The 26,909-nt window shown below is 45.7% G+C and overlaps 1 protein-coding gene across 11 annotated transcripts in view; it reads right to left on the bottom strand.

Annotated features, from left to right (window-relative positions):
- Window positions 1-203: 203 nt before the first annotated feature.
- The window catches only part of DNAJC7 (DnaJ heat shock protein family (Hsp40) member C7), a 30,300-nt gene continuing 3,594 nt past the window's right edge, over window positions 204-26,909 (bottom strand). For 2 of the 11 annotated variants that reach the window (XR_014821153.1, XR_014821154.1), the window contains exons 2-15: window positions 17,938-18,026; window positions 17,067-17,191; window positions 16,551-16,664; window positions 14,857-14,931; window positions 10,000-10,118; window positions 9,159-9,312; window positions 8,489-8,653; window positions 7,304-7,395; window positions 7,078-7,177; window positions 4,212-4,285; window positions 3,678-3,824; window positions 3,368-3,520; window positions 975-1,037; window positions 204-536 (exon numbers count right to left, since the gene is read on the bottom strand). Coding sequence is in view for 8 of the 11 variants with exons in the window: in XM_084984499.1 (XP_084840625.1) it covers window positions 499-536; window positions 975-1,037; window positions 3,368-3,520; window positions 3,678-3,824; window positions 4,212-4,285; window positions 7,304-7,395; window positions 8,489-8,653; window positions 9,159-9,312; window positions 10,000-10,118; window positions 14,857-14,931; window positions 16,551-16,664; window positions 17,067-17,191; window positions 17,938-18,026; window positions 21,386-21,424 (1,447 nt within the window). In the remaining 3 variants the exon portion in view is untranslated. Of the gene's footprint in view, window positions 537-974; window positions 1,038-3,367; window positions 3,521-3,677; window positions 3,825-4,211; window positions 4,286-5,495; window positions 7,178-7,303; window positions 7,396-8,488; window positions 8,654-9,158; window positions 9,313-9,999; window positions 10,119-14,856; window positions 14,932-16,550; window positions 16,665-17,066; window positions 17,192-17,937; window positions 18,027-21,226; window positions 21,425-25,514; window positions 25,671-26,909 lie in introns of those variants that run through there. The other 9 variants (XM_084984493.1, XM_003131409.6, XM_084984497.1 and 6 more) reach the window with 7 other exon arrangements.

The following is a 26,909-nucleotide window of genomic DNA, read 5'->3' as shown; positions in this document are numbered from 1 at the left end:
ATGACTGGCAGGCTGGCCCCAGCAGTATTCCCAGGGCCTGCTCAGCATTCATGTGCTAGACAGACGGTGGGTGGGTGGGGCGCCCACACCCCTCGTGGGGTGGCTCGCTGAGCCTGAAGTCCACATGGGCGTCAGCCCTGTGCTGGGGGCTCAGCTCTGGCCCACTGACCCTGGGATGACACAAAGCAGCTGCCAGAGCAAAGTGCCAGAAAGGGTCAAAACATTTTATTCTCTTAATTTTTTTCTTTTTTAATAAAGTTAAACAGTAAAACAAAAATTCACAAGCTGCCCTGTCCACCCCCCACCTCCCCCCCCTACCCGCAGTCTTCGGCGCTGGCTCCCTTTCCTTCACCCACTCACACAGACACAGGGTATCCGACTGAGAAAACGAAACTGCTCTAAAGACGTGGAGACATGATGAAGGGAGGAGGTGAATCGTGTCCACATTCGAGGTTACACTGAGCGAGTCTGCATTTTCTGGGTTTCTGGATGGTTTCATTAGCCAAACTGGAAAAAGAAATTCCCTGGACCGGATGCTGCAGGCGAAGAAGAGCTCATTAGCTGGTTCTGAGTCTGCGAGGGAAGGTCACTGCCCTGATGACCGACAGTCTTCGAGGGCTACTTCAGACGGGAAAAGACAAACCTCCAAGGGGGTCAAGCAGGCTGGGCCCTGGGGTGTAGGAGGGAGCACGCCAGCAGGCTGCAGGCGCGGGCTTAACACCTTCGCTCTTGCAGAGAAGCTCTGGGCAGCTCAGAGACGCCTCCCCGACCTGACCGTGTGCAGGTGAGGCACTGACGCTCCCCAGGCCAGGTACGCCCGGAAACCTCCCCTCTCCCCATCCTCAGCAGCACCCAGGGGACACAGGCCCTGCGAGATGAGCAATCTGCTGCCTCCACTCCCTCTGACTCTCACACTCTGCCTAGCTGGAGAGTCGCTGGGTTGGCTTGTGGTTTGGGAATTAGGGCACACCCACCTTCAAAGCTGAAGCCCCCAGGACCGCCAAAGAATGCCTTGAAGATATTGTTTGCATCGAAATCTGTGGAGCAAAGTGAGGAGCAGAGAAAGCACAAAAAGGTGGAAAAATTTTAAGTGTCTGAGGAGGAATTTATCAGAAAACGGCCTCCAAGCTTTCCCAGATAGTGTCACTTCCCTCCTTTCCCCCGAACTGCGCAGACGAGAGGCGACCCTGCGCCTTAGGGTGTGTTCCCTTCTCTTGGTCCCAAAGGAAAGCTTTCTTTGCCCCCACCCGATGCCAAGGCACTTTATGACACGAGACCTCCCCCCGACCACCTGGCTGGGGCTGCTACTGAAAAGGCTAGAATTTATCACTTAAATGCTACCAAGACTGTATATAAGAATGAGACCTATGATTTACTGCATATGTTTGATGCTATACTCTGTTCACACTGTAAGCCAGAAAAAAAAAAAAACTAGTTAATTTTTTTATTTTTATTTTTTGGCCACACCCGCAGCATGTGGATGTTCCCAGGACAGGGTACCCCTCACCTCTCAGAGCTGTAAACAGAGCCATAGCAGTGACAACATCAGATCTTTTTTTTTTTTTTTTTTTTTGTCTTTTTGCCATTTCTAGGGCCGCTCCCGCAGCATATGGAGGTTCCCAGGCTAGGGGTTGAATCGGAGCTGTAACTGCCGGCCTACGCCAGAGCCACAGCAATGTAGGATCCGAGCCGCGTCTGCGATCTATACCACAGCTCACGGCAACGCCGGATCCTTAACCCACTGAGCAAGGCCAACCTCATGGTTCCTAGTCGGATTCATTAACCACTGAGCCACGAGGGGAACTCCCAACACCTGATCTTTAACCTGCTGAGCCACAAGGGAACTTGGAAGAACAAAAAAAAGCTACAGTTTATTAAGCACCTACCCAGTGCCAATCACGGTGGCGGGTACCTTGCATACATTTTATCTTCCCAACTCACACTCAACAAAAACCGAAGTGGGGGCTCCAGTCACTTGCTCAGATCACGTGGCCAGTGAAATCAATCGAACTGAACACTGCCAACTCCTGTGTGCCTCCAGCGCAGGCTCCTTCCACCAGGCCACAGCGTGGCTCGTGTCCCTGCCTGCCTGACAGAGCTGCACAGGATTTATCTCCACCGGCCGATCCCACACATACATCGTGTCCAAAAGCGAATTCTTCTTTGCCTGTGTATCTGCTCATCTTCCTGGGGTCCCCCAGCCCCCTGAACAGCCAGCCCTATGGGGTCAGCTATGCCAAAGCCACTCTCAACTTAGTCCTCTCCCTGTCCCAACACACTCAGCAGCCAACTCCTGCTGACTCCAACACTATCCCCCTGGTGTATCCTCCGGCCCTCTCCCAGTTATTGCGTCTTCCTCCTCACCCTTTCCAAACCAGCTTTCCTCACTGCCTGCCCCAGGAGTGCTTCTAGTGCCTAGGTCCGCAGCAACCCTACCTAGCTCCCTTCAAGAGCTTCAGTTGCTTATAACTCTTCTCAACCTCGGGGCAGAGTAATGTTTATTACTAGTAAACCAAGGTTTTAAAAACACACATATGCACACACACCCTAGAACTGGCAAGGTCAGGATTATCTACATAGTATCATCGACTGTATTTTAAATTCCAACAGTGGAATTTAAACTTCTCTTAGTGGAAGAGAAGAGCTGGCTCGAGAGGCAGTGGTCTGACAACTGTGCACAGCTCAGGGCTTCTTCTGATCTCCGGCTGAGCTCAGTGAGCAGCGATGCTCACGGCTGCACCTGACTTCATTCTAAGTCTTCTGGGGAAACCAAAGCCTGTGACGGCTGACAGGGACACTGCAGTGGGGGAAGAACTTCCAGCCCAAAGGAAAAGCCCACACACCGTCTTCCCCGCAGCTTCTCGGGCCTGCTGAGGTCTGTCCCAGCCACTGCCGGCACTCAACACTCCGAGCCTCGAGCACCTCTATGCTCCCAGATAGAGCCCCCGGGAGCCCATCAAAGTTGCTATGCTTTTCTGCACATCCAAGGTGTCCCTTGCTAGAGCTGACCTCCTTGGCAACCACTCTGCCCCCTGGCACCTGCTACACTTGCTTGTCCTCCTTGGACTCCATGTCTGTTAGACCCGGGTTTGGATTTGCCGGGGGGAGGGGGGGGGACAGAATTTGCAAACCCCTGGACTGTGGGTTCCTGGAGGTCAAGGACCCTGTCTGCTTCACCTTTGTTACTTCCCGCCCCCGGCACAGTGCCTCTCACGTTACAGGTACTCATCGGAGTGCGCTTTACAAACTGCTGCACGTGGCAGGCGGATGACACAAGCCTCTCCCTCTGGAAGGTCTTTAGAGAAAGAGCTGCCATTCCACGGCTGTCAGATTCACCCCGGGCTGCCCCAGGCAGCTCCCGACTCACCACCCATATTCATGCCCTCTTCATCCAGGTCTTGCCCACTGTCATAGCGAGTCTTTTTCTTGGGATCAGAGAGAATGGTAAAAGCTTCTCCAACTTCCTTGAACTTTTTCTCCTCCTCCTTCTGAACTTCCGCACTGGCTCCGCTGTGCCGATCTAAAGGGAGGAGCACAGAAGAACTCGGAGCTTCAAAAACACGACGTTTCATTGAAAGACTGCATTGTGTCTGGTACTTCCCCAGCGTGGAGGCTGCGGCGCTCAGCAGCACCTGCTCAGCTAGGAGCCCCGCCCTCCCATGAGCGCGCCGCTCTACCTGGATGGTGCATCAAGGCCCGTTTCCGGTAAGCTTTCTTGATCTCATCCTCAGATGCATTCTTGTCTACTCCAAGGATCTTGTAGTAATCTTTCCTCTTACTCTTCTTCAGTTCCAGCTGTGCATTCTTCAGGAGCTGTTTGTGTTCTAGAGGGAGACATCCAGTGTCAACGGACAATCCTGATTCTGGCTTCCCCCCCAGGTCCCAGGCCAGATGCCCTGGAGTCAGAAGCCCTGTTAACCATACCAGAGGCTTTTACGGTGTTTTCTTCCAGGGATTAAAAACAATCTACTCATACTTAGGTTCTTCGCATCGGCCTCAGCACACAGGAAAGGAAGTGAAAGTGACAGGGAGGACTGGCGACCAGAAAACAGGTGCCTTGTCCCACACCTGGGATCTCTGTTCACTTCTTCCTGGCTGGGGATCACAGAGGCTCCAGGTTCCTCCCTGAATCAAACTACTCAAGTCCAGTTCTAGGACATTCAAGTCGGGCCACACAGTTCCCTGAGAAACGTGCTCTCGAACTTCTTTACCTTTCGTTTTCTCCGTCTGATACACTTTTTCATAGTCCCGCACTGCTTCTTCATACTGTTCTGTGTCCATGTAACTGAGGAAGAAATACAGGGCAGTACAGTGACATAAACAGCAACGGCCTTCAGTTATCCCTCTAGGAGAAGAAGTATGGCTCAGGCAAGAGACACACACTTTTGGTTGAGATGTTTCTTGCAACAGGAGTCCTTCAGCTAGCCGTGAGAAAAAGTTAACTACCAATTCCTCAAGGGAGAGCGAGCAAGGTCTCAGCCACTTGCACCTAGCCAGCCAAGTGATACCGTGCTCTGAGCGGAGAGCAACCAGGAGGAGAAAGTTCCCTCCGATTTCACTCAGAGCCACCGAGAGGCATCTGGACTGCCTTAGGAGAGACAACGTGAAGGCAGCTACTTGATTACTTGGGACTGCAAACAGGGGAAAAATTATCAAGTGAGATCAATGGCTATGAAAGAGCTTTGAAACTGAGAGTGTCATGAACATGCCAGGCCAGCTCCAATCCAGAGAAGTGGGATGAGTGAGCCACTAGAAGGACCTGTTCAAGGTGGTGGCTGCTGGCAAATGATTAAGACTAATCAGTCTGAGAGATGCAGGTTAGTGACACAGAAAAGGAGCGTCCAAACACAGTCTTGCTTCTATTCGAGAGCACAGAAAGGAGGAGGGGCCCTGGCCCACAACGGGAGGAAACTGGCTTGACAGGCTGATCCCCAGACCTTTTAAGTGTCTCTTCCCCCGAAGTAAAGTGGCCTCTTCCTGATAACATCACTGGCTCCAAGACTGGCCTCCTGATTAAACGGACTGGCAGGAGGTCCAGAGACAACCACCATCAGCTGGGGAGTGGGGCGTGACCGAGCAGTGCAGCCGGCCACTGCGCAGAGGTTCAATGGGCGCTGCCGCACAGCCCAGCTTCACAAACACCACAGAGCCCCACCGGGCTGAGAGCCCGGGGGCGGGGGTGTTACTGATGTGGCCGGCAAAAGAGAAGCCGAACAGCTTTGGTATCTCTGATTCTTCAGACATCTTGATTTACAACCTTAAAAAACATGCTAACAAAACCAGTGCCCCACAAACACAGGGCACGAAGGCTGCCAGGAGTGCAGAGAACCCATTTACAAGATGGAGTATAGTAATATTAACTGAAGTTAAAAAAAAAAAAAAAATTAACTGACAGCTCTAGGTATAGGATGATCTGACAGACAAACTTGATGGACTTTCCAGGCCCTTACACAATATACTAAATAATAAATAAGCTTATGTTACAGTGATTTTCATTTTTATTTCACTTTTTTTTTTGGCTATACCCATGGCACGTGGAAGTTCCTAGGCTAGGGATCAAACCTGCGGCACTGCAGTGACCTGAACCACAGCAAGGGACAATGCTGGATTCTTAACCTGCTGTCACAAAGGAACGCCCAAAATAAATTTTTTAAGTTGAAGAAAACATAGAAAAGAACAGCTTCAGGGCAAATGGGAAACCCTAGCCCACAATGGGAGAGGCAGCAAAGTCTGGCATCTAGTAAGGCTGAACCCATCTCTAGTACTTCCTGTCAATTCCAGCTGCCCGAGGGGACTGCTGCCAAGTTCTCAGCCAACTGTGCCAAACAGTGCACACTGTCCCCTGTGGCAGGATCCCATGGCAGAGCCCCTCAGAGGACAGTTCTGTTTCTACCACAAAGATAAAGAGTTGCCTGATCCCGTTACCCTCCTAACAAATCAAGAAGTTTTTCTCTCCCCACTCCCTGTTCAAACATGACAGTGTGTTCCATCTCCTGAGTGGATATGCTGTTATGCATCCGGCCGCCCCCTCCCCACTAGACAGCTGGGTGAGAGCCTTCTTTTTTGCTATTACAGGTAATTCTGCAGTAAACATGTACACAAGTTGCAAAGTAAGTCGTGAGCCGGGTCAAAGGGCACTCTGTTGTCTTCTACAGCGGCCAAGTTTGTCTGCGAGTGGTTTGCAGAGATGAGATGACTGAGAGTTGGTCTCACAGAATCTGTAATATAATTCCATGTATGTTTGACAGACTTAGTCATCTACTTAGAAATTCGCTTTTTAAAAAAAGCACTATACACAGGAGCAATTTCCCTATTTTTTTTCAAAAAAACATGGACAATTTGGGGAAAACTAAGCAGCCAGTAAGCCATGCTCTGCACCACTGATGAGACTGGGGGGAGCTTGAAGAACCAGAGGTGCATCAATCAGGTAGCAGTCACAGCACCAGTTCTTGGGCTGTGACACTTCACGACAAGGAACGGGATGGGTGCTAGAGGGCTGGCTGGCAGGCAACAAATAGGTCTTCCCTTAGGAACTTCAAAGACAGGATGTTCTTCTCCAGGAAATAGTCTGAAATAAGAAAAAATGGACTTGGGGAGCTGTCTCTCCTAGCCCCTGCCCACGCTTCCGTCTGGAGAAAACACTCGAGTGGGTTCAAGAGTAAGATGGACCAGCCGGCTGTGGAGCACCGCGACCCCAAACGCCAGTCCGAGCACCAGATCTAGGCAGGCACATCCTGGCTCATAAACCACCTAGTCAGACAAAGATCTTTCAAGGGGGCTTCCATACACTGCTGAGAGGCCGAGCCACACTGATCCCTCCCCAGTGTAAGGCTGGCTAACTCCAAACATACAGGATGAGCAGAGCTCTCCACTAGCTCCAGGAGATACTTTATTCTTCCTCTTCCAAGCACCATACATTCATTCAACAAAACAGTAACTGAGTGAGCACCTACTGTGTGCCAAGCACTGTGCCAAGTTAGAGCAAGTGTACACCACAAAATAAAAATCTCCAAAGGACACGGATTTTAAACTTTAACAAAAGGAATGTGGGTCAGGCATGAGAGGAAACTTACTGACCGTGAGGGGCGTAAGACACAGGCATGGGAGACTGAGGGAGCTTGTGCAATCTCCTCCGCTGGAGGTCTATAAAGATAGTCTAGGGCTGGAACAATCCCACCTAGAGGCAGGGGGAAGGACCAAATGACCTCACGACATCCCTGGGTCTGCTTCATCATCCATAATGCAATCCCCCTGGCAGGCCAGCAGCAACTCCCTCTGCCCCTCACCCACCAGAGGCACTTACCACTGCGCTCTTCTCAAGTAGGCTTTTATGTAAGTGTCATCGAGCTTCACTGCATGTGTGCAGTCTTCTATTGCATCATCTAGTTTCCTAAGCTTCAGGAAAGAGAGAGCAGTCACACTTCACATCTTGAGTGACTGAGGGAGCCCAGACGCTGTGGGCATGACTTCACAACGCTACGAGGATCAATCATGCTGGTCCCCTAACCGCCACACTCATTCTTGGTCACTAGGAAAGCCAGAGGGCTAAGGACACCAAATTCAAAACTGGTTTATTTTCTAAGTGATGGAAGCTAGGCACACTTATCTATCTACAAGGATAAACCACTTCTACCATTCCAAGTTAGTGCCAATCAAGGCATGGAAACAATGGTTCCTGACCCCTATTCTTCCAGAGACCAACTAGAGGGATGAGAACTGTGATTTTTCTTTTTTTAAACCACTAGTGCTGCAAGAGGAAGGGGCCTATTCTTTTGTTTGTTTTGGTTTTGTCTTTTTGCCTTCTCTAAGGGCTGCTCCCATGGCATATGGAGGTTCCCAGGCTAGGGGTCTAATCGGAGCTGTAGCCGCCGGACTGCGCCAGAGCCACAGTAATGCCAGATCTGAGCCGTGTCTGCGAACTACACCACAGCTCGCAGCAACACTGGATCCTTAACCCACTGAGCGAGGCCAGGGATCGAACCCACAACCTCATGGTTCCTAGTCGGATTTGTTAACCACTGAGCCATGATGGGAACTCCAAGGAGACTATTCTTGTTCCTACCGTTGTGTGGGACAGCAGTGAGCATTTAAGGCATTTCCAACTGAGCATGGTGACCATCAGCTATGCTGGAGAAAAAAGTTAAGCCTGCCTCATACTCTAATTTCTTCCAAAATCACTCCTAAAATAGAAATAATCACTTGCTTAGGCAAAAAGAAGCAATACTTGCTTTAAAAACTGTCCCAAAGCCTCTAGCTTACTCTTACTATAAGAAAAGATCTTGAGGAACAACAGGTGGGAATTGCCTTCCAAATTCTCCCAAGTGCCTCTCAACTCCACAGTAAAAGATACAAGCTTGCCTCTCAGAAGGAAGTTCCCAACAAGCTGAGATTCTCTCTTTTCTCGCCCTCACTGGGCACATTTCCCACACCTCTTTGTTGTCCCTTAAAAACACCTCCACAGGCTCCAAGACCCAGACCAAGTGCTTACCTTGGAATTAACCGTACCCCGATTACAGTAGAGTTTAGCATTTGTTTTTATATTGTTGGGGTCTATCCCCAGGGCTTCTGTGTACAGTTCATATGCTAGCTTGTAATTTCCTTCTTTAAATGCCTTGTTTCCATCTTCTTTCTTTGCTTTAAGTGCTTTGGCATTCTACAGAGAAAAGCAAGGGGAGCTCAGTTCACACCCAGAAGGCCTTGCACCCCCGCCCAGAGGCCCGTCTCTTTGCAACCTGGGTTGTTTGGCATCATATGGCCCCCAGCATGCCCGGCCCCCACACCTGGGCTACTCGCTGCTCACTGGTGATTCCTACAGAGTGGACAGGGGAAACCCAGATTTACAAAGGAATACCAATGAGACCTGGGTCACCCAGGGTTTACCTCCACTCCCCAGGATAAGCATTACTATCTTCCCTGAAGGAAGAAAAAAAAAGGAAGGACACACTTAGATTTTAAAAGGAACTGACCCTATGTGATCACATTTACCTTTAGGCAAATAAAAGTTACCCTAAAATAATTTCTAATGAAAGGACCAAGTATTCCGGCAAGGTGGGAAAAAGTGCTCTCACATTTCTTGTGATTCTATAACCCTCCACTCTCTCGAAAAGGCTCAAAAAGGAAGCTTTTGTTCCTACCCAGATCTGGTCCCCAGAACTTACTCTGCAAGCAATGCAGGCCTTCTCATGGTCAGGAGCCATCCTGAGTGCCTGTACAAAAAACTGAACCGCCTTCTCAATACAATCTTCATAATAAAGGCAAAGACCTCGGACGTACAGAGCATCTGCGTTGGTGGAATCCATTCGTAAAATGTCGCTGCAATAGCCAGAAAGGGGCATATTTAGTTGGGGTTTGGATCTCCCCACCGTTACTATCATTTGGCCAGTGCTTCTCTTGATCATGTGTCTAATATGGTTAAATATCCAAAGGTATATAGATTCCCAAGAACTCTTCCTAAACCGTCCCCAAATAAATAACCTAGATCTACCCTTATACATTTCTTGCGTCTCTCACTCTGTATCAGAACGGGAGTTGGCAAAAACAGCCCACAGGGCCAAATTCTATGTGCTGCTGGTTTCTGTAAATAAAGTTTTATTGAAACCCAGCCACACCACCTGTTAACCCATTATTTTAGGGCTGCTTTTACACTACAGTGACAGAGCTGAATTGCTGTTGACAGAGACGAGACCTGCAAAGCCTAAATATTTACTATCTAGCCCTTTACAGTTTGCAAACCCCTTGAGTAGAAAGAAAAGGACATCTGAAAGATAAAAACACACCAAAACTTTACATTATGTGTTCTCTCACATACAGCTATGTACTCCTATATACCCTTGTGTTTTTAGGTCCAGTCTGACCTCTGGCTTTAAGTTCCAGAAGGTCTGATCACGCTGGCGAGCCTACCCACAGGACCATACGGTAACTCCTGCTGTAGAGAGCTGCCAGACAGCATTTGTCCACTGGTATCGGGCATTTCAATGCAGAACTGGCCTAACTTCATACCTGGCCACAGACTGTGCTTCTGGATAACGACCTAGCATTGCTAAACATTCTGCTTTAAGGATTTTGAAGCGATGGCAGGCAGGGGCAAATTCTAGGGCACGGTCCATGCAAAAAACAACCTACGAGGAAGAAGAGAACAAGTAAAATTCTTTTATGCTGGACTCCAGAAACGTCTTCACTTCTGTTTGGTCGCAGACAACATACAGACTCAAAGGAAAGTAACAGCAGAGTTTAAGAACATACCTAATTCATTTGATCAAACCATTGAAATGAGGAGAGCAGCTGATCCAGATGATAACAACTACTAACATTCACTTCATATATCAACTCTTAACGCTCACAATCTTATGAAGTAGGTAATACTGCTACTCCTATATTAGTGATGAGAAAACTAGAGATGAAGCAACTTGTTCAAGGTCACCACAGTTTCTAAGTGACAGGAACAGAATTGGATCTTAGACACTAAGACCCAGAGTCTAGAACCTTAATCAGCATGCTAAGGCGCCTCGGTGCCTCCACAGGGAATCATATCAAAAGTGACTGTGATCAAAACTCACACTCTTCTAGTAGAAATACTATACTTGCTGCTTTGGATAATTCATCATGTTTCGCCTTTGTAAGATAAGGAATAACAAAAACGAACTGATAAAGAATCGCTGCTCCTCATATTACTGAAACTGCGCACAGTTCCCTCCTTCAGCAGCATGACCCTCACATCTCACCGAGCACCCTGGTGGCCACTCTTCCACTTCCATTTTAGGACAGAAATAGACCAGTAAAACGGTTAATTTTATTTAATTTAAATTAAAAAAAAATTTTTTTTTTGGTCTTTTGTCTTTTTAGGGCCGTAACTGTGGCATATGGAGGTTCCCAGGCTAGGGGTTGAATGGGAGCTGTAGCTGCCAGCCCACACCACAGCCACGCAGGATCATTTCCGTGTCTGCAACCTACACCACGGCTCACGGCCACGCCGGATCCTTAACCCACTGAGCAAGGCCAGGGATTGAACCTGCATCCTTGCGGATACTAGTCAGAATTGTTTCTGCTGTGCCATGACGGGAACTCCTAAAATAGTTTATTTTCAACGGTCCTAGACTATACTTAAAACAATGTTATAAAAACGAGAATGCAAGCCTCTCTCTCTCTCTCTCTCACACACACACTCACACACACACACACACAAAGAGCTAAGATTATTTCAATCTTTCAGCTTCCTAAAGGCTCTTTGTCTATTTCCATTTTTTCTGATTTTGTTCTCGAGTTTTCCCTTTTGGTTTGTCTGCTATGCCTGGGAGCCTTTCTGAATCATATTCTCCTCCTGACCCAACAGAGAAATCTGGATATAAGGGACACTCGTTCCCTTTAGGAATCTGGCCATGGGTATCAAGAAGAAATGACGTCTGAAAACTCAGAAGGAGAAATAACTCAAATTCCATCAACAGGAGACAAGTTACGTTAATACAGACATTCATATAATAGAATATTACGTGGATCTGAACGAGAAGCTCTCTGTGTACTAATATGGAAAAGACTTCCAAGGCCTATTAAGTGGGGGGAAAAAAAGGTATAGAACTTTGTATAGCGCATTACCTTTCACGCAAAAAAAAAAAAAAAAAAAAGAAAGAACATTAAAAACAAATCTCTATTTGTATTTGCTTATTTTTGTAGAACAAAATTGTGGCATGAACTAGAGAACGAAGAACAGAGGTTACCCGAGAGAGTGAGAACTAGGCAGATGGAACCAAGTTTGGGAGCACTTTTCACTGAGTATGTTTATACTTTCTAGCTTTGAACTAAGAACAGCAGCTGGAGTTCCCACCATGGCTCAGTAGTTAACGAACCTGACTAGTAGCCATGAGGACATGGGGTTCCATCCCTGGCCTTGTTCAGTGGGTTAAAGTTCCAGAATTGGCATGAGCTGTGGTGTAGGTTGCAGAAGTGGCTTGGATCTAGGGCTGCTGTGGTTATGGCTGTGGCCGGCAGCCATGGTTCCCATTTGACCCCTCGTCTGGGAACTTCCATGTGCCGTGGGTGCGGCCCTAAAAAGACCAAAAAAAAAAAAAAAAAAAAGGAATAGCAGCTATTCAAACATTTACATGCAAAACCATGGGGAAGTAGGTAAACACCAGACCAGAGTGTTGCACTGGGCAGACTTTCTGCAGCATCAACAGAGCAGTGATGGGAATGCCTCTCCTTTCAATGGCACAGCTTACAGCCCTCAGGTTGTCCTGAGGGCATCATGAAAATTCAGGGACTGTGCTGGGTAGTCACAGCGCTAATTTCCCGGTTAAATAGAAGAAAAAGAATTGGGGGGGAGAGCAGTCAGTCAAAATGTCAGGAGCTCTGCCCTGCTGCCTTCACGAGGTTCTGTACAGAGATAGTCTGGCTCATGGTGGGGGGTGGCAGTTGGAGGCTCAGTGCTTCCCTTCCCACCCCCACCTCCCCATGACTATGGGCAGCTGTGGGCAAAGAAGATCTTTGTTTCTTCCAAGTTCATCTGTTTCCCCTGCCAGGATCATAATTCTTCATTTGTGACATCACCATGAACTACAGTGTTGGAGGGGGGTCAGGCTGGGATGTCACAAACAGAGGATTCTGTCACGAACTGGGGATTCTGGCTCCAGAGTGGGCAAGAAAGAAAAGAAACCCAAAAGACCACCTTTCCGGACAAAGCTTTTGTCTACGTAAACCTCAAAAAAGTGTCAGGAGGCAGAAATGCTTTCTAAACACACACACACACACACACACACATTAAAAACAAGACAGAACAACAACTTATGAATCACACGACAAAGACAGTGTGATTATTAAAACCCATGGACAGAAGAGGGATGCTAATGAGCTGATGCTGGGATTCTGTAAAAGCTAATCAGATATTACCAAATAAAAGACTGTCAGTCTGCGACTTAAGAATGATTCTTATCTGTATCCTTTTATCAAACATTTGAGTACGTACAACAGAAAGCTCTGAGTAGTTCCTACTGTGGAGCAGTGGGTTAAGAATCTGACTGTAGTGGCTCAGGTCGCTGTGGAGATGCATGTTTGCTCCGGCGTTGCCACAGCTGTGGTGTAGCTCACGGCTGTGGTCGGATCCAAACCCTGGCCCTGGAAATTCCGTATGCCGTGGGGCGACTATTAAAAAAAAAAAAAAGAAAAGAGTGCACGGAGTAAATTCCCATATATGAAATGACAACTCCATTCTTTGGATGATACGGACTTCTTTTAGGTGATCCTGAAAATTCATCTGATCAGTGGATTTTAACCCTTTTGGGGGCTACTTACCTTCCCTTTTGAAACTCTAGTGAAAGCTACTGCCAAGCTCCATCTAAAGAAGGGAGTCACACTGATAAGGGATAACCACTGCAAACAAGATCTAGAAAGATTCCTGGAACTTCTGTGCTTTCCCCATGTTTCATGTAGGCTAATCCTTTTGACATGTATATTTTTAATGTCTTATCACACAGCTCCGTAAAGGACAGTAGTGTGCTTCTGCAGAAAGGCCTAACATTAGGAGTTCCTATTGTGGCTCAGCAGTAACAAACCTCCATGAGGTCGCAGGTTCAATCCCTGGCCTCGCTCAATGGGTTAAGAATCCGGCATTGCCATGAGCTGTAAGGTAGGTCACTGACTCGGCTTGGATCTGGTGTTGCTGTGGCTGTGGTGTAGGCCGGCAGCTGTAGCTAGGATTCCACCCCTAGCCTGGGAACTTCCATATGCCGAGGGTGTGACCCTAAAAGAAAAAAAAAAAAAAGAAAGGCCAAACACCAAAATGGTGGTGATGAGAGGTTACGCTCACTACTCAAAAACATTAAGGGGGCCTCTCCATATTTTTGATATATAGCTCCAGCCAGTTCACACAAAGCAGAAGTTAGAGCTAGCTCTCATCATTCTAACAGAAGTGGGTTATCTAAACCTAATATTTAATTCCACCTGGCTTTGCCTCTACTCACCAGCACCACCTTATATGAGAAACAGGAACAAATTCAATGAACAAATTCATACTGCTTTTTATTATAAAGTGAAATGTAAATAAGAAAATAAGGACCTTAACAAAAAAGATTTTTGTAATGCTGGTGAGGACGTGGAGCAAGAGTAACCCTCGTTCATTGCTGATGGGAATGCAAAATGATACAGCCACTTTGGAAGACAGTTTGGTAGTTTCTTACAAAACTTAAAACACTTTTACTATATAGTCCAGCAATCACACTTCTTGGTATTAACCCAAAAGAACTGAAACTAGGGTCCACAAAGATGATTGGAACAGCTTTACTTCTAACTGCCAAAAACTAGGTTGTAACAATGGTACCTCTGGAAATCCCCCGGGGAATGCTGATAACAGGGGGAGAGGCTATGCTTGCTGGGCTGGGGATATACGGGAAATCCCTGGACTTCCCTTTCAATTTTGCTATGAGCCTAAATAAAACTGTTCTAAAATTTTTTTTTAAGAAGCCTTTTTTAAAAAAGGGAAAGAGGAGTTCCCATCGTGGCGCAGTGGTTAACGAATCCGACTAGGAACCATGAGGTTGCGGGTTCGGTCCCTGCCCTTGCACAGTGGGTTAACGATCCGGCATTGCCATGAGCTGTGGTGTAGGTCGCAGACGCGGCTTGGATCCTGAGCTGCTGTGGCTCTGGCGTCGGCCAGTGGCAATGGCTCCGATTCGATCCCTAGCCTGGGAACCTCCACATGCCGAGGGAGCAGCCCAGTAAATAGCAAAAAGACAAAAAAAAAAAAAGGGGAAAGAAAAAAATGCCAAATTAAAGTGATAATTTACTCATACTCCTCTAATTACCCCCTCCCCAGGGGTGTGGAACTTTGTGAGAAAGGGTAGGTGAGATTTCCTTGTAGTTGTACTTTACCTTCCGAAAATCCCGCTTCTCAAAATCCGTTTCTGCTATTTTTTCATATTCTATGACTGCATTAGCATTCTTGAACTAGACCAGAAAAGCAGATAAGATAAAGTTTTAATGAAGTTGTAAATTCAAGAGCCACAAAAAACCAACAAGACCTTAATGAATTTGCTATTTCAAGAAAATCAGAACCAGAGCCTTTTTTTTTTTTTTTGGTCTTTTTTTAGGGCCGCACCTGTGGCATATGAAAGTTCTCAGGCTAGGGGCTGAATCAGAACTGTAGCTGCCAGCCTACACCACAACCACAGTAACATGGGATCAGAGTCCCGTCTGTGACCTATACCACAGCTCATGGCAACGCCAGATCCTTAACCCACTGAGTGAGGCCAGGGATCAAAACTGCGTCCTCATGGATACTAGTCAGATTCGTTTCTGCTGCACCATGACAGGAACTCCAGAACCAGAGACTTTTCACAAATCAAGTTGGTAAAGATGTAGCCGAGACTCCTTAACAGAAAGGTTAAGGCTCAACCTTCACCCTCAGTTTGAACTTAAAGTCAGAAACATTAAGAATCACGACGTGATGTACATAAACAAAAGGCACTGTCAAGGGGTTGAGCAGAAGTTTTGAGATTCTCACTAAAAGACATTCAAGAATAAACTGGGTATATGAAGATGGAACTAAAACATGTTTCAGCTGCTATCAATTTAATCAGGATCTGACTTTACTCAAAAAAAATTTTTAGGGAGTTCCCATTGTGGCTCAGCAGGAACGAATCTGACTAGTATCTGTGAGGATGTGGGTTCAATCCCTGGCCTTACTCAGTGGGTTAAGGGATCTGGCATTGCCATGAGCTGTGGTGTGGGAAGCAGATGCAGCTTGGATCCTGCATTGCTGTGGTGCAGGCTAGCAGCTGCAGCTCTGATTCAGCCCCTAGCCTGGGAACCTCCATATGCCTCGGGTGCAGCCCTAAAAAGCAAGGAAAACAAAAAACAAAAACAAGGAGTTCCTGTAGTGGCTCAGTGGTTAACGAATCCGACTAGGAACCAGGAGCTTGCAGGTTTGATCCCTGGCCTTGCTCAGTGGTTTAAGGATCCAGCATTGCCATGAGCTGTGGTGTAGGTTGCAGAGGCAGCTCAGATCCTGCATTGCTGTGGCCCTGGTGTAGGCCGACAGCTACAGCTCTGATTAGACCCCTATCCTGGGAATCTCCATATGCCACAGGTGCAGCCCCACAAAAAGACAAACAAAGCAAAAACAAAAAAAAGAAAAAAAAAATTAAACCTCAATCAATTCAGTTCCTTAAAGCATCTACCCATCTCAGAAACCCTCCAAATTTGTCATATTATCAAAGCTGTAAATCATACTCAGTACTCTTTTTACAGGTAAGAGAGCAGAGGCTCAGAGAGACTATGAGACTTGCATACAGTCACCCAGGTGTGGCTGACGGCAGAAGTGAGACAAGCTCTCAGTTCTGACTCTCAAGTCTCGATTCCTCCCAAATATACCACCCTGGGAGTTGCCCTGTAACTCAGATTAAGGATCTCAGCGTTGTCACTGCAGTAGTTTGGGCATTGCCGTGGCCTGGGTTTGATCCCTGGCCCAAGAACTTCTGCATGCCTGGCCAAAAACATCAACAAACAAACAAAAAACCCAACACACCACCCTGCTTCTTCTGATACAGACAGGATCGGACCCATACCTCCTGCTGTGCCTGAGCATTTTTGTGATCCAGCTCTAGGGCTCTCTGGAAACTACGACATGCTGCCATGGCATTCCCTAGGGACAGGTGGCATTTGCCCTCTCGTAGATGACCCTAGAAGAAACACGAAGATGGAAGAAAAGGAGCATGACTGGCCAAGCAGAGAGAAATCAACAAAAGCAACACCCACACAAAACCAAGGGATGAAAATGGCCAGAACAGCAGTTCTCAACCAGGGGTGGCTCTGCCCTCCCCAATCATTTAGCAAAGTTAAGAGATATTTTTGGTTGTTGCAACTGGGAACGGAGGGCCTGCTACTAATATCTAGTAGTTAGAGTACAAGGATCTGCTAAAAACATCCTACAATGCACAGGACAGCCCCCCACCACCCAATACACACCATGAAGAATTATCTGGCCTAAAATGTTAACAGTGTCAAGCCTGAGAAACCCTGGGCTAGAGGAACGTAACTACAGCAACCCAGTGCCACCCGACCAAAAAAGCCCCCTCACATACCCGGACGAAGCTGTCATCCAATCTCACTGACTGCTGTGCATCTCCAAGAGCTTCCCGGAACCTTCCAAGCATCATCAAGGTGGCTGCTCGATTCCCGTAATAGCTAGCATTTTTAGGACACATATCTATAGGAAAGGCAGAAGAATGTAAAACAAGGTTGAGCATGGGCCACTGCTTCAAAAACGCAGGGGCCATCTCCCTTAGAACTATATCAAAACAATCAAACCATAACAGGAATGCTGACATGCTCTCCTGAAAAGGCCACGGCCAGAGTTCCTGTTGTGGTTCAGCAGAAAAAAACCTGACTAGTATGCATTAGGATATGGGTTTGATCCTTGGCCCTGCTCAGTGGTTAAGGATTCAACCCCTAGCATGGGAACTTCCATATGCCACAGGTGCATTCATAAAAGGACCAAAATACACCCCCAAAATTGTACTTCACACTGATTATTGTTTAGGGGGGAAGAGTCTGCATATCTTCTTAATGGCTCGTGTTTTATGTAATAAGATATGAAAATGAATTTGCATATACTGAGTTTGAGGTGGGGAACCTATAACCAAGTTAGGTGAGAAAAATGCTGACATGGGATTAAAATATACTAGCCAAGGCCATTTTCTAAGATAGTAAGTGAATTGGCAATGGCCAAGATACATTTAGGTGAGTATCTTTTTGCCATATTACCTAGAATTTCTGGAACTGCTTTAGTCTGCCTGCTTGAGCTAGAAAAAGTTATCCCTCAGAAGGTCACTGAGTCCAAAAGAGTTTACACAGTACCCTTCATCAACCCACTAAGCAGAAGATTCTTTATTTCTTAGAGAGGAACTATTTATAAGTGTTTGGTAAATTATTTTCCAGCGTATTCCTTCTCACCTATGGCTTTCGTATAATAATTATAAGCTTCATTGTAATCTTTCTTGGCATAGTATGCATTTCCTTGTTCCTTAAAAGACTCTGCTTCCCTGAAAAGGAAAGAGAAAGAGAATCATGTTACCATACCCAGGGAATAACCTCTGTAATCTCACAGGTGCAATCTTTGGTCTAGAGCCCCCCAGCACACTGAGCTGAAAGTTAATGTGACACTTGAAGGAATGTATAGATTTGTTCCATGGGCTGATGGACCAAGGAGGAGATAATGAAAGAATCCAAGTTTTTCAGATGCTATTTTTTGTCACTTCGATACATTCAAACTCAATCAAGTAACCTCTCTCACGTTGCCTGACTTTCCTCCCTACTCCTGCTGGGATCATTACTTCAGGCAAATTTAGACATTCTCTCAGAGAGACAGAATTTTTATATTTATTTCCTTTCCATTAGGTCGGAACTTCTGCCTCTGTAGCAAACTTACCAAAAAAATCAGTTACAGCTAATTCCATTAGGGACAACTGATTTCTCAGTGTGAAATGGGTCGTATTGGAGTTTTAATGATTTATTCTCTTGAAAAGTGGCTCACACATTTGTCACTGGGAGGACAAGCAGAGCAAAAGCAGGTGGCAAAAGGTGTTAAAAGCACAGCATCCTGGTGTTTTAAGATGGAGAACAGAGCTGAGTGACAGCAGAGACCAAGAACTTGGATGACAGGGACACGCAAGATACAGGCTGCGGTGCCATGCTCGAAGAAGTACCACCTACTGGTGCTCTCTGCCCATTACATCAGTGTGGACACTTACTGCCCCTTCTGCCGTCCCGCCAGTAAATACCCCAATGAATAATACTAGAAAGACTGCCTACCCCAAGATGCATTTTTTGGAAGCTGTGCCATGAGACAAACTATACTTTGCAAAAGGAACAATGCTATATAATTGGGAATTATATCCTTTTTTTTTTTTTTTTTTGCTTTTTAGGGTTGTGCCTGCGGCATATGGAGGTTCCCAGACTAGGGGTCAAATCAGAGGTACAGCTGCCAGCCTACAGCACAGCTACAGCAACTCGGGATCTGAGCCGCATCTGCGATCTACACCACAGCTCACGGCAACACCAGGTCTTTAACCCTCTGAGCAAGGCCAGGGATCGAACCCACAACCACATGGCTCCCAGCCGGATTTTTTTCCACTGCACCACGACAGGAACTCTGGGAATTATATTCTTGACCGAAGAACTAGAATCGAATCAGAAATGACCAACAACAATGTCTTAAAGAACAAGAAACTTGTAACATCTATCAGAGACACCCCACATCATTCTAATGACCAACTTGAGTGACAAAGATAATTCTTTGCCAAAATGAGCACTGCAACATAACTAAATACCCAGGACTTTTTGCTCAGTTCAAGGGCTGCCTGAAGTGGGGACAACAGTACACAGTTCTTTTTTTTTTTTTTCTTCCTGTCTTTTCTAGGGCTGCACCCACGGCATATGGAGGCTCCCAGGCTAGGGGGTCTAATCGGAGCTGTAGCCACCAGCCTACACCACAGCCACAGCAACGTGGGATCCGAGCCACATCTGCGACCTACACCACAGCTCATGGCAACGCTGGATCATCAACCCACTGAGCAAGGCCAGGGATTGAACCTGCAACCTCATGGTTCCTAGTCGGATTCATTAACCACTGAGCCATGACGGGAACTCCAGTACACAGTTCTTAACTTTGGTGACGATATAGGAGTTTACAGCTCGAGTCCATGGACACTGGCACTGGGGAGATGTGTAATTTTATTTACTCACATAATTAAAACTACAAACTGGCAAGGCCGCCCTCCTTTTATTGAGGCAGTCTCCCTTTCCATTCTTCTCCATCACTGTCCTGCAAGCCCTACTAACATGAAAAGTTTGCTGGCAGAAAGGAGAAGGAAAATGGGAATGACCTATAAATATGAACAGATCTGAATAATTTTATTATACCAACTGTCATGGTGCTATAGAGGCCATCTGCTACTAAAACTTCTCAAGAAGGATTCCCCAACTGCAAGATTTCAAAGACCCAGCACACACAATCTTTCTACATGATGAACACAAGCCTGTATGTACCTCTAAATTAAGCCAGGCACGATAAAAGCTACAAGAACCTATCCTTTAAGAGCAGACACGCTGAAAGGTCTGAAAAAAGGGCTTCCATAACACTGGAAGTTGAGTCAGAAGTTGAGTCAAACCGCTGTGAAGAGATGGCATAGTAAATTCAGAAGAAACATGAGGCCAAAGTGTACCTGAGAAACCTAGCCTTCTCTTCAGTCAGCTATCAGCCAAGACCACACAAATCCCTGAGGAAAACCAATGGCGGCCAGGCACCTGGAGAGACGTGTCAGCACATAAAGCTTGTTAGTTAAAAGCGGAACAATCTGTAGAGGTACAGAGGTGCCCTTTCTTCCCCGAAACACTAACTCTCGTGGAGGCCAGTGAATTCAGCCCTGGCTTTCTAGCAAAAATGCAAAGGATGATTTCTGTGGGAAATTAATCATTATTTCTGAGGCCAGGTACTTGCCATACCTTATTTTATCAAGTGAGTTTCATTATTCCCATTTTTCAAAGGAGAAATTTAAAGCTTAAAGGTTAGAACTGACTGGAGATCAGGATGTTGACTCATATCTGTAAGATCCCAGAGTTGTGCACGATCATGCTAAACTCTCTAACGCTCACCTCTGCCTACTTCCTACGACTTTAAAAATTAATCTGTACTGCTAAGAGCAATGAACATGATTTCAACCAAGACACAAAATAGCCCCGGCGTATTAAATCCAACTCCAGAACTGCAATCTGGATTTAAACAAGCCAAATAACATTCCTAACAATTAGTCACAGTGGGAGCAGGGCTCCTTTCTCTTTAAGATGCAAGACCTAGTGAACTGGACTTTGCCTCCCCCAAGACATGCATTTCATTTTAGTAAATGGTGAGTAGATTCCATTCTAGAGCAAACAAAGCGAGTAATGTAGAGTCAGCCCACAGCAGAAAGAACAAGAAGAATTGTGTTGTGACAAGTTACCATGTTTTTAACCTCACCCTGCACAGCAGCAGGCCAGAATTAGCTATTCCCACACAACTGCCTCATGAGAAAGACTTATTTTCATAGAAACATGGTTGATGAACAGCTGCCTAAACAATGGGCACTTATGCTTTTTATATTCAGTGCTTTTTTTTGCCTCCAGGTCCAACACCCAAAGTGGAGTCCCTCCTACATTCTGAACCTCCCCACCAAATACACAACAAGCTTTAACCAATGGGCCTGACCCTGCGAGACCAGCCGAGGAAAGAGTGGATCTTTGGAATCCATCATGGCAGCAGCAAGAACTGAACAAGGCTGCATCAGGAACAATTCCAGGGTCAAATCCATTCAAGTCCTGCCTGGGAGTCTGAGAAAGGGCTGAAGCTTGTTCAAGCTGCCCTTACAGCAAAGGGACTGAAGGATGAGATGTCAAAGGCGTGGGACTGGAAAAGAAGGAGAAGAGCTGGTTAACACTGGAACTGAGGGCAATCTGGCGGCGGCATCTCTCACTCCATTCACTGCCAGAGTCAATGCATTTGAGGACCAAGTGAGGTTACAACATGTACCTAACCAAAACACACTAGTGCTAAGAAAGGAAGAATTAGGATTAACTGGGTTCACCTGGATCAGGTTTTTTAAAAAAGGAACTAAATTAAACTACAGATTATTTTCTATGGCCACAAAATACAATTCAGGCTAAAACCTGAAATATAATACCACATCAAAATAGAGACTTGGAGTTCCCACTGTGGCACAATGCGATTGGTGGCATCTTGGGAGCACTGGGACGTGGGTTCGATCCCCAGCCTGGCACAGAGAGTGGGGCAGCCAAAAATTGGGAGGAAAAAAAAAAAAATATATATATATATATATATATTTACATAGACTTGGCCATAACTGATCTGATGACACCATTAATAGCTACACTGTATCTCCAGTGCATTTTCAAAACATTTCCAACAAAGATCTTCACAATTGCCTTCTGAAGTGGTTAATGATAATATTTTATGTCCTCCAACAAAAGGAAGAGCTAGTGAGGTGGCTGCACTGGTTTCCTACATCTTGAGAGTTTCCTGTTTTTTCCACTAGATCCTGTTGGTGGCAAGGTTTTGGGGTTAAAACTAATTTACTCAGTTCCCTACCCAATCCCTGGATCAACTCTAAGCAGAACAGGTTTCACTTCTCTGATTCACCAGGAGATGCTGGGAATGACTTTACCTCCAGCAAACCAGTCCTTTCACTTTAATAGCCAGCAACAATTTCTTGTGAAAACAGCTACTGAAAGGTTTTCCAAAAACTCTGCCTGCTTTGGGTGTATGATAGGAGGAGGGCCAGGCTGGCCTTCGTCTAACCCATATAGGTAAGGAGAATACATTCCACTCTTGCTCTCTTGCTTTGCTATGTTAAAATATATTTCTTTATTTTTCAGAAATAACCTCATCAATCAGAAAAGTGCACTACAGAAACCTGCTCTTCTAACACCACATATACACTAAAAATCTGTATATCCTCTGATCACACAATTCTACTCTCTTTCTCTCCCAATTTAGCTCTCATTCATCACAGATGCTAATAACTCAAACAAACACTGCCAAGGCAATCATTTGCTATCACACAGGTCTTAGCAGGGCTCAGCATCATGTGATCAAATCAGACAACGTGGGCTTATGATCACCAGCCAACTTTGCACATTTACAGCCCAGCTAAATTAAAAACGCATTAAAACACCATAGCTGACACTGCAACGTGCCCCAAATTAGATGCTCTATAAAAACTTCCATTTTCTCTCTAAATACTTCCAAGCTGAACACTTAAGCAATATCTTTGCCTGGGTCAACTAGTCTATCTTCTACAACGTGAACAGGTATTTAGAAACTTTAGTCAGCTTTCATTAACGCAGAATTCACTGGGAAGTAGGTTTTGTTTTTTTTTTTTTTAAACACATCTCAACATGACTGGGTTTCTCTGGAATTATTTCACATGTGTATTTGTAATGTACTGTTTTTATATTTTTTCTACCTCAGTGCATGGAACATAGAGAGTAACGTGGCTTCACTATTCTATATTTGCAACCAGGAAACACTGACCAGATTTCTGAATGACCAAAACAGGACCACGGTGTTTTTACGTATTTCAAGTATTCGGCTATAATAATATACATATATATATAGTATGCGTGTGTGTGTGTATTTAGGGCTGCACCTGCGGCATATGGAGTTTCCCAGGCTAGGGGTCAAATTGGAGCTGCAGATGCCAGCCTATACCACAGCTACAGCAATGCGGGATCCGAGCCTCATCTACAACCTACACTACAGCTCACGGCAATGCCGGATCTATAACCCACTGAGCAAGGCCAGGGATTGAACCTGCAACCTCATGGTTCCTTGTCGGATTTGTTTTTGCTAAGCCATGCCGGGAACTCCTATAATAATATATTTTTAATATAGTTCAGCTCTTCTGATAGCCATTAAGAACAGTTTAAATCAAAACAGATGTAGAAGCTTGAATGAGGTTTTTTTTTTTTTTTTCCTTTGCATTTTCTTGACGTATTCTGTTACTCCAGAAGTGAAAGAAAAATCTGCCCTTGCTAAAATTACAACTCAGGACAAAATGATTTCTTCTGTTAGAGCAGAAGAATGTTTAGGGGCCTTTGATCTGGAGACTATGTTACGGGCAGGAAGAACTTTAGAAAAAAGACATCTTTCCTTTTCTAACCCTCAAGCTTTTAATAATACTTTACACTGCCAATGGGTCAACTAGCCTGTACACATTTCTATTCTATGTACTACTTCCAAAGGTCACCCTTACTCTACAATTGTTGCACCCAGCTCTTTTATTCAGTCAAAATTACTAGCTGTCTGTTGATCAAGAAATGTCCTCCACCCTTCAGAATTTACGGGATCTTTGCCAGTCTGAGCAGAAATTCCTTCCTTCTTCCTACAGTCCAAGACCTCTTGCCCCAAAGGCATGTCACAGGGCCTGTCTCATGTTGTACTTTCTTTGGCCTTCATGAGAAAGTAAAGTAAAAGGAGCCCAGGAGCCTAACTTTTATTCTATCTTATCAAATGCATATTATTCGATTTCTTTTTTATCCTCTAACAAATCTAACACTTTAAGTTTCACATGAATAGGTGGAAGCCATCTACAACAATTCCACAGACAGAGTGTTTGCTACATGCAAGGCACTATCTGCTGAGTGCGACTAATACCTTCATAAAGGTCCAGAGAAACAGGGTGGGCTCTATCCAACAGCGACCTGTTGGCAAGGATGGGCTACGCCGCTTCGTTTACCCAATTTCCCATAGAATAGACAGCTTCTGCTTCTATTAAAGAAGCTTCACTCAAAAACCCAGTTAAAACACTCGCCCTCCCCCGCAAAAGAGAAGACACAGATGAAGAAAATAAACCAGTGCAAACAGTTCTCTGTCTGGACACCAAGGGGGAAGCTCAACAGGGGCGGCGCCAGAAGAGACCAAGAGGCGCCAAGTGCAGCCACAGCTCTGGCCCACACAAGGCAGGAGCACTCCCTACTGCTCAAGCAGGGAAGGACACCACACAACACACTGCAGCTGGCCCCGGCTTAATGGGGCAGGGGGAGCAACCACTACCAATGCGGCAGGAAGGATACTCACACAGAAAGAGCAACCTCGGCTGTGTTAAAAGCTTATGCTAGTTCCCTAAATGGGAGATGACACAATCTGTGGCATCTACTTAAGTTTTATTTATCCCTGGGGAGAGGAGACCTAACTATAAAGCTGTTTCTGAGAAGTCAGCTTCTCAGAAGCTACTCCGAGGACAGAAGTCACTGGCTTTTCAGCATCAGCCAGAGGCTTTTTTTTTCATAGTAACATCCCTCCAAATTCACCATTTCTATCCCTTGGTTTCCCATTCTGTGACATCTCCTACTAGCCCCATGGGGACACCAGCACTTACCAAAAATCTAGAACTGATAGAACTGAGGAACTACAATTAAGAAAAGGGCTGCTTTCTGAGGTTTTTTTTTTTTTTTTTTTTTTTTAGGGAGTGGAGGGTGGGTAGAGATGGGAACCAGAGTCTAGACTGTCAACTGTTACTTTGCTTCCCAAGTTTTCTTGCTTCCTTAGTTTATCAGGTGGTTGACTGCCACAGAGCAAACTGCCAGAGGAAGAACTTTTAGGACAGAGACTCCAGGAATAAGAGAGGGCCCTGCGTGCCTCACACACCCTCCCCAAAAGCCTAATACTAGAATCAGAAGAGATGGCTAACACTTGGCTTATCTGACAATGTGGCCTCCCCACACAAAAGTCATAAACCAACAGAATATTAGGTCTCAGTCTCAGACTTCGAAAGTCAAATATTCCTCCTCATATTATCATTCTCAAAAGCCTTAATCTCTCATACCACTGCTAACGGTGGGATAAAGCACAGAAACTGGTATTTTAATCCACATGGGAAAGAAAAACATGGTCAATCCAATAGAATGAATAGATTACTGGAATAACTTGCATGCTGAATTCTGTTCTTACTGCTGAAATTCACAGTTTAAAACAATACCTGGAACGACCTCTAAGTAACTTCCACATCACTCAGCACTGGAGAAAGGGGACCAAACATTAGTGGAGTAAGGGAGAAATGGGCTCTCAGAGAGACTCTGCATCAGACCACACATCTAGGCAGCCACCGACCATTGTTCTCCAATCTTCTAAAGTCCTAGAGAAAGAAAGCAAAGGCAAGCGCCCAGTACTCAGCTTTTAAAAACTTTAAAAATACTAGCGTCAATGAGTAAACCAACCCCTGATTGGCTGGAATGTACAACAGGGCTGGGCTTTAAGCCAATCAGAGTTCTGGTCGTTGGGAATGAACTAGAGGCCAGAGCAACTGCCACTCACTTGGCCCAACATTTTATTAAAACTGCTTAATTTACCTGGCTTTAGTTAATATGTGGGTATGATTTAAAGTAGCAAAGAACAGAGAGACCCTTTCTCGGCACTCTCCTTTTGCTCCAGTAATCATCTGACAATTTTGCCACTTTTTTTTGGTTGCACTCACAGCATGCAGAAGTTCTGGGAGCCAGGGATCAAAGCCAGACCACAGCAGCGATCCACATTAAAGCAGTGACAACACTGGATTTTAACCTGCTGAGCCACTGGGGAACTCTGCCACTTGTTTTTGTTTTGGGTTTTTTTTTTTTTTTTTTTTTTTTTTGTCTTTTGTCTTTTTAGGGCTGCACCCGAAGGATATGGAGGTTCCCAGGCTAGGGGTATGCCACAGCCACAGCAACGCCAGATCCGAGCCACATCTGTGACCTACACCACAGGTCCCGGCAACACTGGATCCTTAAACCACCGAGTGAGGCCAGGGATCGAACCCGAATCCTCATGGATCCTAGTCAGGTTCATTAACCACTGAGTCACGACGGGAACTGCTGCCACCTGTTAATATCAGGGTTCAATCGATTAATTTGCCGGTATTCAGGATTCTGTATTCCTAAGTTTATCCCTTCCTTAACCATGACTTAGTTGTCCTGTGTTCCAGTTTTTTATCTCTGATCCTACACTTAAAGTACACCAAAACAAAAATGAAGGCTGAGGGCAGTGTTTCTCACTGATTTGAGTTCCAAGTCAAAGAAAAATTCCCACTCAGCTTGCAGGCTTTGTCTTTTGTATAGCCGTCTGCCCTGGAACTTCAAGAAAAAGTTTAGGGGGACAAAAGTCTAAGAATGTGAAACAGAGGGAGGAAGGAGAGGGGGGGAAATGCACCCCCAGAGCTCTGCAGTTGAAACCTCAAACTCCAAAACATCACAAAAAAAGCTGCAGTAAATAGCAACTACAGTGACCCCCGGATACGAAATCATGGTTCAGTGCTTCCCACCAACAATACGCCTAGAGAAATAAAAGGCAAAACCCAAAAAGAGTTTACAATACCTAAGTACTAAGAAAAGGCCTAATA

This window comes from Sus scrofa, chromosome 12 (assembly GCF_054392235.1).
Source record: "Sus scrofa isolate SSC_HxYL_T2T_F1_AM1 chromosome 12, Sscrofa_HxYL_maternal_Yorkshire_Landrace_v2.0, whole genome shotgun sequence".
Lineage (NCBI taxonomy): Eukaryota > Metazoa > Chordata > Mammalia > Artiodactyla > Suidae > Sus > Sus scrofa.
The sequence above is the reverse complement of the archived record's forward strand: the minus strand, read 5'-3'. Positions and strand labels throughout refer to the sequence as shown.